The sequence below is a fragment of the Rutilus rutilus genome (assembly GCF_951802725.1).
Source record: "Rutilus rutilus genome assembly, chromosome: 1".
In the NCBI taxonomy this organism is placed as follows: domain Eukaryota; kingdom Metazoa; phylum Chordata; class Actinopteri; order Cypriniformes; family Leuciscidae; genus Rutilus; species Rutilus rutilus.
The window spans coordinates 10,306,700-10,321,460 of NC_140209.1; the positions used below are offsets into that span (position 1 = coordinate 10,306,700).

Here is a 14,761-nt window from a genome sequence, read left to right on the forward strand (position 1 = left end):
GAGAGAGAGAGAGGCAGAGAGAGAGACAGAGAGCGAGAAGCGCACTTCTGTTGAATGCTCTTGATTGCTGATCGTTCACTCAGCACATGTTATTTGGATGAAAACTAAATCGTATATGTAAGTAAAGTAAAACATGAACTGTTACCTGACTGAAGTATAACGAGTGGTTCCCTACATTATTACAGGACGTGTGCAGAGGTCAAGAAGTTTCATGAATGCAAACATCCGAAGCGCGCACCCCTCAAACCAGCGTCTCAGCGCCTGAATACTGAATTAAATTGTCTTTCACGTCTTGCGCTTGTACGGACGAATTCACACACAACTATGTAATAACGCCCGTCTTGGCGAGTATCCTATAGTAAACAAAGTCGGTTATATCTCAAATGAACATAGCATGTTCAAATGCGGCCCGTGCGCTCGGTCTTAAAGGGGCAGCAGTTTGATAAACCTGCTTCTGTGTTTTAATGTTAATAAAACAAAGGACAAAGAAATTACTCACTGCTCTTGACTAAATAGGCTACCCTTTTCAACTTTAGAAAAATATCCATCTATATATAATTCATACAGTAATGAATATGCTTTTTTTCACATTTGATTACTTTATTCAAATTTCTGTACCTGTTAGATCTACCTGAAAAACTCTAAACACTGTTTATTTCATTTGTAGCCTTTCTTTGTTCTATTGTATATATTTGTCCTATTTGTAATTCAATTGTTTGTTTTTATTTTGTTACTGACTGCTTACTTGTTTTAAATTCACATTAATTAGGCTGCTAGTTTTTGTTGTAGTATCAAAATTGGATTAAATAATTGATATTTCACTGGTTTTGACAAACATTTGAACCGCTGACCCGATCCTCAGCACTGAGCCCTAAATATGTGCTGTGCTATTAAATGAAAGATAAAATATGATAGAGCAATAGAATGAACAGTGACAGTAACAGAAGCTCATATGCATTTTAGCAGGCTTAATTAAGCATTAAAATAACTGAAAGAAATATATATATTTGATGAACAAATTAAGCCAACTAATATGATTTATAATCTTTTGGTTTATCTACTAATACATTTAAAAATTACAAATGCAGTGAAAATTCAGGTATCGGTTACGGTATCGGTATCGGCGAGTACCAAAAATTACAGTATCGGTATCGGACTCGTCCTGCAAAAAGTGGTATCAGGACATCCCTAGTTTAGATGTCATTGTATTTCCATTTGATGTCACCATGATGATGATCAGTGTTTGCTTTAGTTGGGCTCTGGACCCTTGACTTTTGAACATTAGTTTTTCTTTGGCTGTGGTAGCTTTGTCTTTAAATACATTTGCTATTGCAAAAAAGCTGAAAGAAAACAGGATCAGATGACAATGGCTGTTTGTTAATGGTCACATTTATCATCTAGTGGCACGGATCTCATTTATTGTCTAATGTATTTTATCAGCACAGTTTTTTTTTACAGTGTGTATTTTAGATTTCTGCTTTTTATGCTGGTATGTTTTATGTTTCATTTATTAATATATATCATAATGATCACTGAGATCTACTGTGTTTCAGGTATCAGTGGAGTGGATGATGATCATGTGTTCATCAGTTCTGGTGAAAATGTGCGTCTGTCCTGTAATAATGCTCTTTCTGACTGCAAATCAACTATATGGATCTACTTTAACAGTCATTCAGCAGCAGTTGAACTGATTACTTTAGGGATAAAGAATAAAGACACAGAGAGACATGAGAGACTGAGTCTGGAGTCTGACTGCTCTCTGAACATCAAGAACGTCACAGAAGAAGATCATGGATTATACTTATGCAGACAATATGTGAATAACAGACAAGGAACTGATGCTGATGTTTTTCTGCATGTTCTTCATGGTAGGTTTATGATTTTGTGGTCAATTTAAAATTCTCTCTTTAAACTCAGATGATGACTGAAGAGTCTGTGATTTGTGTCTTGTGTTCAGTTTCAGTGTCTCCATCATCATCATCATCATCATCATCATCTTCATCCTCACAGACTGAGATCAGTCCAGGCCGCTCTGTGACTCTCTCCTGTCAGTTGTATTCATTTACTGGATTCTCCTGTGATCATTTTGTCAGTTCTGAGGGAATTGAGCTGTTGTGGGTGAATCAGGCTGGTGTTGATCTGAAGACAGACTCCAGATATCAGATATCATCATTATCAGATCCATGTATCATCACTCTGACTACAACACTCCTGAATGAAGATAACAACAGAGAGTGGAGATGTCAGCTTACTCATAGAAATCAACTCAAGACCTCAGTCAGATACACTGTCAAGTATTCAGGTGAGAAAACAGTGTTAGAAGAGCCTCATAATGTTAGTAACACTAAGGTCTATCAGTATCACTGAACCAGAACAAACTGAGGGAACAAAAGCTTCTTTGACTCTCACAGAAGAGTAACTCAAAGCATTGCTTCAAACTAATGAACTGCAGTGAAGTAACAGTCCAAAACGTGATACTGGAAATAATAAAGGAATTGAAACTTGACAGCAAAAATATTAACTTTTTATGTAATATGATGATCAAAGTTAAAATATGATGGTCGTATTGTACAGTATTAATCATCTGAACTAACATTCATCTTCACAGCTCAAGCTGATTCAACGACAGCAGTGAATCCAGTCCACATCACACACTCCCAGGATCCCTCAACTAGAAACACACACATTTCTAAAGGTACATCATCACTGTCTTTCTCACATCAGTGCTTTTCAGTGCATAATGCTAGAGTTATCTTCAGTGTTAACTCATCAAAGTATGACTGTCATATTCTACATTATGATTGTCACATTGAGTTGTTGTTTTAGTTGTTTAAGCTCAGCTTTAGGAGGTGTTGTATTTTTATCCCGCTGTAACCTCTAGATCCTTCTAAAACATTCCCATAATCTGCTGCAATCAAACATTGCCCTTACCTGTAGATTAAAGATGATGTCATTCATTGCTTCAAACTAATGAACTGCAGTGAAGTAACAGTCCAAAACGTGATGCTGGAAATAATAAAGGAATTGAAACTTGACCGCAAAAATATTAACTTTTTATGTAATATGATGATCAAAGTTAAAATATGGTTATCTTGAGTGTTAACTCATCAAAATATGACTGTCATATTCTACAGTATGATTGTCACATTGAGTTGTTGTTTTAGTTTCATTTCATGGACTTTTAAGGTGTGTCCCAATTAGTGTACTTATGCATATTCTAGGACATGTTTAGTATAAACAGTGAGAGTAGTGTGTTCATATAACACTCCGGTTCTTTCACTCGATTCTCCCAGAAAGCAGAAATTACATCGCTTATAAAAATCTGGTGCGGGATTGTGCACTTCACTTTCACTTTTAAATAAGCGTCAATTCATCCTTCACAGGGAGTTTGATTGACATGCGATCTGAGTCTGACCAATCAAAATCCTCCATTTTTGTCCGACAAAGCAGTCAGGAGAGTTAGATTAACGTCGGTGGATTTGAACTTGGCTTTAACTGAGGCAATCTGTCACGACACATTACAGAGCCAGAAAACGGTAGGCCTATTTATTGTTGAATTTTCTTTGACCAAATTTGAAAATTGAGACTTTGTTTCATATTAAATACCGTAAAACTTAAAATAATAGCCGAGTCCCAAATAGACGCCTGTCTCTTTTACACTCCTGGTGTGGCTACAGGTTTGGATAAATAAAGGCCGGTCTCAAATAGAGGCCCGGTCTGTTTTTTAGTTTCGGGTTGTATTTAATCTTCTAAAACCCGTCAGATCGTCTGTTTAAGCCAGTTCTATGGAGCAGATTGCGCACGCAAGAGAGCCCTGCGCATCTGGGCGGAGCTATTAGCACAAGTTTAAAAAACCCCGACTACGCCACCTAGGTTACTTCTCCACCTAGGAAAGGAAGGACCCTGCTGGTTCGGATTGCATCAAAGACAGAGACGTGACTTTCCAAAAGTATACAAAATTTATTTCGCACAAGGAGAATCATTCATTTAAAACATCCTAAAAATAGATCTCGTACAAATTACCAATTAAATACCCACAGTTAATAAGAGACCATAATAAACCCACTTTAACAGAAAGGGACAAACCACACAGCAAATCAGTGAACAAAAGTTTCTTAAAACAAGTGATAAACAAAATAAAATAAAAAACAATACCAAAAGAAAACAAATACACTCCCCCCTTCTGTTAAGCTTCAATATCACAGTTCAAGTAATCAAATGCGGATAAACACTGGCAATTTGTAATAAGAAAGAAAGAAAACCAAAAGAAGAAAGAAAACCTAAAGGGAAAAAGATTACACAGACAATCAAAATGACATAATATTTAACATCACAACTAATACTAATATTTAAGATTGTTCAAGCTGCTTTAAATGGACCCAGCTACCAGCGTGTTAGTTTGATATAACAGCCCATAGAACACACGTCCAATACTTCAACACAGTTCATAACGAGAAGAGCTCGTTAAAGAGCTCGGTGGATACAGCGGTTCGAAACCGCAACGTCCGCTGCAGTCAGTCGTGCGAACAGGACAATAAAACAGTGACACAAATAGATATAACAAAACAGAACAGCAGCTAGCGATCTTAGGCCGCACCTGCAATAAAAACACGAATAGTACATTAATTGTAATTTCACCCCTCCCAAAAGAGGAAACCCACCATAACGTTTCTTACCTCGTAGGAAAAGTAGGAAATTCTTAAGCTATAGGGAACTTGATGCTACCTGCGCTCGCCACTTCACGCACACACATTCCTGATGACAAACATATATTTAGACCGTAATCTGCGACTGAGAAAAGGGCAATACAACAAACAACTCACCAGAGAGGGCAACGCAAATCGAAATGGGTAGCCTGTTACTACACACAGCACAAAGATGAATGACAATGCCCCACTTAAACAGGCTTTTTACCACGCCACTAGAACCTGACGCACCCCCATGATTGCGCCGCACAGGTGCACTCAATATCAAGCTGCAGTTCAACGCCAGTGGGCGTGTCTTGCCATTTGAAATATACTCAACCATTAAAAGTTACCTACTGCCAATGAGCCAAAACGAACAGTACAGATTCTCAACCTGTCACACAAGCAAGACAGGCAGAGTTAGCGGAGGCCGGAGTGGGGGAAGTGGAGGAGAGCGACGAGGAGCAGGAATTCGCCAATGAACTTGTATTTGAGGATCGCGGCGATGATGATAGTGATGAATAGGGTCCTTTTGTATCACATGATTGCAGTTGTTTTACAGGGTAGCCTTCATTCTTTCTTGTTGATGTGTTTCAGACAAGTAATTCATAGGCTCGATGGATATTATCGGTAACTTGTATTGTTCAGCCCATGGCTGTCACATTGTTTAGTTTTTTATGCCAATAATCAAAAGGGGGTCGCACACCGGACGCACACTTTGTCAGTTTATGGCCAGCAATATAGTTATATTTAAGGATATTATGGAATTAAAATCATGTCTTCACTATGTTATGATTGTACTGTACAATTAAATACAATCGTTGCTTAGTCTGCAGTCTGAATTCACTTTACCTCAGAGCGTCCGTTAACTGAATGAATTGAGAATATCACCTGAAAATCCGATAACATCAGCAATTTTCATTCAAGCAGCTGATTTCTCTTAATGAATGTAAAACTGAATGTATATTGCAGCACAGGGTGAAGTCAGTATATACAGGGTGGGCCATTTATATGGATACACCGTAATAACATGGGAATGGTTGGTGATATTAAAGTCCTGTTTGTGGCACATTAGTATATGTGAGGGGGCAAACTCCTCAAGATGGGTGGTGACCATGGTGGCCACTAATGTGCCACAAACAGGACTTTAATATCACCAACCATTCCCATGTTATTACGGTGTATCCATATAAATGGCCCACCCTGTACATTAACGACGACTTGAGACAATGTACACTCATAGAGAATAATGTTTGGCGCTGCGCTTCTCGTCTGGTGTGTGACCCCCTTTAGACATATGGAAATATAGTAGGCTAATTCTTACATTAACTGATCTGTTAAACACAAACACAGATTTGGTAATCTCCTCCTGTCATGCTCATCTCAACACTAAATTAAAGGCCTGTCTCATATAGGTGCCTGTCTCAAATACAAGCCGGTGCAGTTCGGCGATTTGGGAAAATAAAAGCCCGGGCTATTATTTGAAGTTTTACGGTATTCCCTGCTCGGTCCTGTCTGTCAGCGCGTTGTCAGTGTCCTCTATTTTTCACTGCTTGAGAACACGGGTTGAATCCGAAATCGCCCCCTAAACCCTCATTCACTAAGTTAGGCCTATTCCCTACGTTAGTCCACTAACACGTTCACTTGAAGGAGTGAATGAAAAACAAGTGAACGAATTCGGACAGCCGTTGAGCGTACATAAGCTGTACACTCGTTAATGTGGGATTGAATAAGTGCACTAAATAACGTCCACTATGGTTTCGGGCTAAAAATGGCTGTCTCCTCAAATAACGCCCTATTTGCATGCGCTTAGAGCTCGTGTGAATTGCACGTTTAAAATGAAGTTAACGAACAACCTCGATCCATCAGGAAACGCCACATGGTCGCTGAATTTCACTGCGAAGAGTTGAAGAGTTTTTCTTTTGCGTGAAGAAGCCGTTTGCCGGAGATGTGTTAACAGATAGCGGAGTGCATTCATGATTATTAGGCTACCGGTATAATAGTCCTCCTGGCGCCGGGTCTGAGTGAGTCATTTACTCTCTTACCTTTGCTCCTCGAATAACATTAATGAGACTTTAAGACCAGCCGCTGCTGACAGAGACGCGATCTGACACGCGCCACATTTCATCACAAATCTCTACGTTCATTTAAGACTTTATTTAAATCATTTAAATCATTTAAGACTGCTCTTATGAGGACACTCGACAAAATGGACATTTTGGCATAATTTGTGTGTGTTATGGTTTGTTCAAGCCCGAAAGAGAACTCGATACTGACGCGCGTCTTTTCTGTGGGTCGTTCGTGTGTGTTACAGGCAGGACTTTGCGGTCTCTTTAGTCTTGTCGCGCTTGAATGGTTTAAAAGCATTCACATTAATAAGAGTGTGATCATACAACGCTGGTCAACGGGTGACAGAAAAAAAAGGATATAATTTATTTATTTATTTTATTTAATAAATATTTTTAACACTTTACATTTATTTATTTTTTTCATGCCAATGTTGTTTTCAATAAAAAAACATTTGCACAAAGCAAGCCGATCCACTTTTCCATATTGATAAGAGCATTAAAATGAGAAAAAAATAATGGGACAAAAAGAAATCAAGGGACATTTAGAATAGATAAAAATGTGCGATTAATTGCGATTAACTGCGAGTTAACTATGACATTAATGCGATTAATCGTGATTAAATATTTTAATCGTTTGACAGCACTAATATATATATATATATATATATATATTACAATATATATTATATATTCGCCTACTTATACTACGCCCTAAAATTATGTACTCTTTTTGGGAAGAAAAGGTGCATACTTTTGAGTGTGTAGCAGAAGAGTAGACAAGCTTTGGGACAAACTATCATGTCATACAATTGTCTTTAACAGTTGCTCTCTGTCGATTAGTTACACTCATCCTGACACTCAAACTGACCTGTCAATCATCTTGTCAAAGATAAAATCCTCCACATTTAATTTCATTTCATTTCCTACCGTATCAGAGAGAAATGCAGAAGCACGTTAATCTGCAGTCACGGGTCTTTCATGTGGACTCTCCTCATATTAATGAAATATGATGCATTTAAAAGTTAATGGCCAAACGGATCTTTATAAAAGTCCACATTGTTATTGCAGAAGAAATATAACACATATAACATTAAATAAATATTTTTCTATCAGGTTAAACTTTGATTAGTCACTCAAACCTTTACTCTTTACTAACTTTTTACGAAACTTTTTACTCGTGTTTGTAGTTCCTCCTCCAAAGCGCAATGGGTTGTGGGTAATATTAGCTGTTATAGTGAGCACGAATCCACACTTCGAAAATCCCTCGGAAATAGTAGACCATCCGGAGACTTCTGCCACACTCTTCAACATACTGTGCTTTGGGACACTTATTCTAATCTCACACACTGTTTAGGAAGGATAGTATGGACATTGAGACGCAGGGCAAGGCTGTGTTTACGTCCACTGTTTGTGCTCATCCCTCACTAATGTTGCACGAGTGTCCACTACTGGTGAACTCTTGAAATGAGTTTGAATGAAATGCTCTAAGCTCTTGATCACTTGGAATCCAATATGGAGCTGATTATAAATTATACATTTGTTTTACACACCATTATATAGGCCTGTGTGTGTGCTTGGGCTGTTGGAGAATATATATTTAACATTTTATTTAAAATAAAAGTCTAATATCAAACTATATTGAGTTGTGTGGTGTGACATGCTTAATGCCGCAATGCATGATGGGAGCCATGAGTTTTATACTATGGATGGCTCCCAGCATGCATTGCGGCATGAAGCATGTCACCATTGTCGATGGCTTTTGTCTTTGTATATAATTGTCCCCATTTATCCTTTTCAACAACACCAGGCACAGACTCTCAGGATCATTCGACTACAAACACACCAGGCACAGATCACTGGAATACAAACACACTAGGTACATAATCACAGTGTTTTGTCTTTGTCTATAATTGTCCCCAATCTGCCCTGTCCGTCTCTGACTCTGTGCTCGATCTCTTCTTCAGTCATAGTGATTTCTGTCGCTGCAGTCGCTGTTCTCCTTCTTGCTCTTCTCTGGCTGATCTGCAGAAAAAGAGCTGGTGAGTTTTCAGATTTACTCCTTTACAACAATTAAAAACAGTTCAGATGAGCAAACAAACACATCATGTTCAGGCTGTAAGTATCATAGAAACATGTGGATTATATGAAATTCTCAAACAGAAGTTTATTCCTGCTGAGAAATCCTGTAATGTCAATCTCACAGAGTTATCAAGTCAACGGTCATTTTTATTATTCATTTTAATGCTTCAACAAAATCTGATTGTTGAAAAATCTTAATGCTTAACATCTGTCTTTTGCACATGTGTGTTTTTCCATAAATACTCATATTTCATGAGGCACTTGTTTTCAGATAATAAAAGAGGGACTGGCGACTCTGCGGTGAGTTCAGTAATGCAGTGATTTAGATTTGATTACTGTCTTCAGGATCATGATGATACAGTGACTTATGCTGCCATCAGAGGAAGAGAAGATCAACCGCAGGATGAACTTTACGCCTCTGTGAACAAAAACAAGACCTTCACAAATAAACATTAATGATACAGATCATGAGCTCATCATATCAGGAGCAGACGGGAAGATTTAATCTCTCTGGGGTTTGGAGGAATTATATATGTGTGTGTGTGTGTGTGTGAACGAGCAGATATTTGTTGAATGTCCTGTGAATGAATGAATGAATGAATGAATTTTATTATTGTGTCATGTCCAAATAGGACCCATCCCTTTCGGGATTATAAGACACCACAAACCACTTCAAATTATAACATTCACTTCCTGTAGATGGTAACATACTTCACAGTGTTATACTAACACATGCATTAATAAATAAAGAAGTACATAAAAGTAAAAAAATAAAATAAAGAATTACAGATTTAGTGTTTCACCTAAATGTACTTTTTGTTCTCTTTGCCCAGGCTTTTTCTAGATAATCAGCAAGGGCGAATACCTTATAACCAAAAAACCACTTTAGTCTATCCGCATCATTCAACCACATCAAATCTGTAGTTTTACACTTTTTAAACAGCTTCAGCCGCATCTCATGGTATAAAGGGCAGTAAAACACAAAATGAAACTCATTCTCTATATCAATATTACAATAATTCTTGATAACCTCTGGCACTCCCCTGTAACGTCCTGTCTCCAGGTGCAGGGGCAAAACTCCAGAGCGGAGCTGAGCGCACAATGATCTCTGTTTTTTTGATAGGGGAGCACATACATATTTTTCATTTCCAAAACAACTCTTTATGTTCTTAATTTTGGTTTAAGAAATATATCTTGTGACCATTTACTTTTATGTGTATCTAATAAAACTTACTTTGCAGCAAGTATATGTACTGTGTTTGTATTTTGAAAAAGGTCAGGAGCTCCAATTTGTGTAAATATGTCTTGTACTTCACATGCCCATGCACCCTTTACAGACACATCCCAGTTGAATATTTTCTTAGCAACTCGGTTCTCAGGCATTTTCACCAGTCTATTCCATAAAGCCATCATACAACCTTTCCACCTTACTTCACTTGGTTCCCAACCCATGTCACCCGTTATTGCTAAGTAAATTTGTGGACTCCTAGGAAATAACGTATTGCTCTATTTTGTACCATCTCTCCTCTCACATTTATTTTTGAGCCCCATATTCCTGCCATATAGTCCATGACAGGGCAAACACAGGCCTGGAATAATTTGGAATAGGTAGCATATCCCAGGTTTCCCAACTGTTTCGTTTTTGCTATTACACCCTCAAGCGCTCTACTAGCAGATTCGGCCAATATACATATACCATGCTTGTAATTCAAATACTCATCCAAAATAAAGCCCAGATATTTATAATGTTCAACATAATCCAACTTGTGACCCCAAAAATAAAACTGAAACTTACTTCTTCTATGCCCAGATTTTCTAAAATGCATAATCTGTGTTTTACTATGGATTTTTCGGCACACTTTAACATCTTCTGAAGATGTTCTTCATTTTCCGCCACCAAGATTATGTCATCTGCATAAAGTAATATATCTAGTGTGTTATCCCCATCATAATTTATACCCAATCCAAGATCTTTTATTTCCTGTGCCAAATTATTAATAAATATGGCAAACAGGGTAGGGGAGAGACAGTCCCCCTGTTTAACCCCTTGTGGTGTAGGGAACCACTCTGAATAGTACTCATTGACTTTAACACAAGCTTGAGGATCTTTATACAATGATTGTAAGGCCCAATAAAACCTTCCCTCTAGCCCTTCTCCCGAAAGACAATAAAATAATAAATCTCTGTTTAGAGAGTCAAAAGCTTTTTGAAAATCAATATAACAAACAAATGATGGTTTGTCTTGCATTAATCTATTTCTAACTACAGTAGTGATAGAAAATACATGATCCACACAAGCTCTTGCCTTTCTGAAACCGTTCTGCTCCTCTACTAAACGATCATTTTCTTCCAGGTAGGCCATGAGCCTGTTATTAAGAATAGATGTATATAATTTGTATGTTGTACTCAATAAGCTAATTCCCCGGTAATTAGCTGGTACTCTGGGATAATTTTTTATAGATTTCGGAATTGGACTAATAATCGACTTGTACCACATAGAGGGAATGAGCCCATTTTCAAAACAAAATTTGAATAAAATAGAAAGGAGATCTTTAAATAACGGACATTTCAATATTTCATTTGTCAACATATCAATACCAGAAGCCTTTCCCACTTTCAGGGCATCAATAGCTTTTTGCACCTCCTCCTCATTAATATCTATGTTTAGCACATTTTCATGATCAGAGGAGTGAGATGCTTCTCTTTCTAACTTACAATTAAAAAGACAAATTTCATTTAGAAAAACTGAATCAAAGCAATCCATTTCTTGGTTACCTGAAAACAAATCTGAAAAACACTTTTCCCATTCCTGCAATACCTGTGAGACATCTGAAGCTATTTGACCCTTATTGTCATATATTTCAAATGGTATTTTATTATATCTTTTGGGCCCGAGTTTTCTAATCTGATCCCCAAATCGTTGCGGGTTGGAAGCATGCATATCCTCTAGTTGTAAAATACAACCCTTATTATACTGTCTTTTAAAATATCTTAACCTTTTGTCAAACTGATTTTGTCTCAATTTAAATTGAGCTCTGCATTGTTGTTTTAGTTCTTTTCCACCTTTACATTTCAGATAAATATGCTCTGCTTTACGCATTAACTTCCACAAATTTTTAAGCTCTTCATTCCAGAAAGGTTTATTTAACCTGTGAATTTTGTGAGATGACTTTGGTCTTATTTCTACTCCTCCTAATTCATCATACAACAAATTACATACCCTACTATACCAATTATCTATGACATCTTGTTTGTTTTGTGCTACTTGCAATTTGTCAACTAGTTCCATTATACCTTTAATTAATTTCTCTGAGGGTCGCTTTAGATCATGCCTACCTAACTTGCAGGTAGACCTTTTATAAGCCTCCTGATTGATCTCCTCTATATTAAAACCAGTTTGTTGCCATACACTTAATTCAAGTAATAATAATGAATGGTCTGGAACATGACACCTGTCACTGATCAAGTCATAACATTGACAGTCTGAGATAAGTTGGGATGGAGATATAACTTTAAAATCAAGACAGGTTTCAAGACAATCAAAGGGTATAACTATATAGTCTACAACCGCCTTCCCTTTGGTTGAAATAGAAGTAAAGTTGTCACTAAGGGGGCTTACCCGGCCATTTAAAACACACATTTTAGCGTCTACTAGAAATTCCAAAAAGGCCTCGCCATGACGATTCACATAGTCATCAATTGCAATACGCATAGGGATATTGTCCACCTCTTTCACATAGTCCAACTTGTCACCAATTCGACTATTGAAGTCACCAACAACATAAATTGCATCCAAATTTGAAAATGAATACATCTGACTTGATAAATGAGCAAAAAAAGTGGATGCATCCCTACCCCAAAAAGATGTCTCGGGGGGTAAATAACCATAATCTGAATATCTGTGCGTAAAACAGATCCCTATAATCCCATCAACTGTTTTGTCAACTATTTCTATTTCATATTCTCTAAAAAGACATGATTTAACAAATATACTGTACCTACTCCACCCGAGCCTCTTGGTGCTTTAATGTGTCATCCTATTCTGCCCAAACCATACATAACCCTCTAAATGTATTACTAAATCTCCCATTAAATGCGTTTCATTTAGAGCATTCAAATCAGGTGCAAGTGCTGTTAGAATTGTAGATCGCAAACCTCTATTCAGGTCAGTCCAACCGTTAATGTTCCAATGTGCCAGAGTTAAAGAGTCTGAAGAGGAATGAGCAGCATTTCACGGGGTATCCGTGTGGCGTTTTGCCATGTCCGTCTACTCGCGGCTGTTCTTTCCTCTGTAATCGTCCATTTCCAGCGACATAGAACTCTGATCCCCCTGGGATTTCCTTGAGAAGCGTCTTAAAGTTTGTTTCGATCAGTCTTTCAGTATGAGACTTCGCAGAACGTATACACTCTGCTGAACTCCGGTTGCTCTCGTAGTTGCTGCTTTCTCCGTAGAATAGCAACCTTCTCTTGAACAGATCTGTGAATATGAATGAGATTTATTGTGAATCATCATCTGGTCAGAGCACAGAATCTCATCTATATCATCACAGCTACAGTAAAGTTAGAGACTGAAGCCCTGATGTGTTTTCATACAGGCCAGACTCAATCTAGTGTCTCTCAAGCCTCTTCCATGACTGGAGTCTGTTTATCTGCTGGATTTCTGTCTGAAAACCTTCATCTTCATGCAGAAGCTCATGCTGAAATGATCCTCTTGCTTCAGCTTGTATATCAGCTGTTTCTTCTACAGAGAGACGTCCGTCTGAGAATTACATCAGTGTCTGCTCACATTATATTGTCATAAAATATCCTAAAATTTGACTTTGCAGTGTGTATATGTCACGCAATTAAATGTCAGTTATTTCTTTCTTTTTTTCACATGTGACAATAAAAAGCATGAAAAATCATGAGTTAAAATAAAAGTTTTTGTCTCTTCCATTCCTGTAAAAACAGACGTAACTAAACTTGCTCTTGTTGGAAAGTTTCAAAGTTAGAATTCACGTTTTAAATGAATACTTGTATGAAGGTAAAAGAGTGGCAAAATTCGAGAGCTTGTAGATTTGAATTTGAGAACAAAATATTAATATTTGTAAGCTGAAATTTACCCTCATAGTTCTGATGTGAAAATCTGAATGTTTCGATTCACACAGACAATAAACTAGTCAGACGTTACCAACTAAGTCCAAACGTCGAGCGAAGGGTTCATTATGATGACCATTACACTGACCTCGTACCTTATGCACACCAATGATGTTGAAACGATCTGGTCATCTACAGCTTTAAGATGGTATGAGCTTCTGGAGTCGGGATTTCATCCCAGTTATAGGAATTTCGATCTCTGTTCTGGTGACTGAGAAGAAGGCCTTAGGTTTCCATGATTTGGTTGGATGTTGCTTACTCAACTCTTAAAGGTACAGTGCTGGAAGTTGAGAGGGAAAAAGCTGGGATCGTTCCTGATCTCTGACCCCATGCCTAAGTCAGATATAAGCTACAGCAATCAGCTTCACTAAACGACTGAAAGTGCTCTTTTAACACGGACATTTAAAAGGACAGAAGGATGGATTTTCTGCTTCAAGTGATAGGACTAGCTTTAACTTAACTTATGAGTATATAAGTGACAAAAAAAGCCATTTTAAAGTAGTTAAAACATCCGACTGGTAAAATTGTGTGTGCCTCCTCTATTTTAAAACCCGTATGTTTAGAAGTAACTACAAAGCTATTTGAGGAAAAAAAATATTACTTATTTCTTATTACTTATTTACTTAAAAGAAAGGGGAAAAAAAGACTCACCCAGGAGCTTCTGAATGATAACAGCACTAAACACTAGACAAGAGAGTCCATTACCACCCTCTGAGCTACAAGGAAACGCTGAACATTTCGACACCATGTTTCACAGTCTCTAGACACTTCCTCAATGTGGAATTGACTCTC

General features: G+C 37.6%; 1 protein-coding gene and 2 long non-coding RNA genes across 5 annotated transcripts in view; 1 reads left to right on the forward strand and 2 right to left on the reverse strand.

Annotated features, from left to right (window-relative positions):
* LOC311287664 overlaps positions 1-14,761 on the reverse strand; it is a 64,360-nt gene that overhangs the window by 48,332 nt on the left and 1,267 nt on the right. The window lies entirely within an intron of this gene.
* LOC311287571 (uncharacterized protein) overlaps positions 1-14,761 on the forward strand; it is a 37,221-nt gene that overhangs the window by 2,922 nt on the left and 19,538 nt on the right. For 2 of the 3 annotated variants that reach the window (XM_084404473.1, XM_084404472.1), the window contains 6 exons: positions 1,554-1,868; positions 1,958-2,302; positions 2,609-2,695; positions 8,562-8,630; positions 8,719-8,793; positions 9,105-9,635. The exons of the other annotated variant lie outside the window; for it this stretch is intronic. In XM_084404473.1, coding sequence (XP_084260599.1) covers positions 1,554-1,868; positions 1,958-2,302; positions 2,609-2,695; positions 8,562-8,630; positions 8,719-8,793; positions 9,105-9,154 — 941 coding nt within the window. In that variant the 3' untranslated portion in view covers positions 9,155-9,635. Of the gene's footprint in view, positions 1-1,553; positions 1,869-1,957; positions 2,303-2,608; positions 2,696-8,561; positions 8,631-8,718; positions 8,794-9,104; positions 9,636-14,761 lie in introns of those variants that run through there. 3 annotated transcript variants of the gene reach the window in all.
* On the reverse strand, positions 9,427-14,218 carry LOC311287669. The gene is made up of 2 exons (XR_014626771.1): positions 14,065-14,218; positions 9,427-13,592 (listed from the first exon to the last, which is right to left on the reverse strand). It is a non-coding gene; the product is annotated as an uncharacterized lncRNA (long non-coding RNA).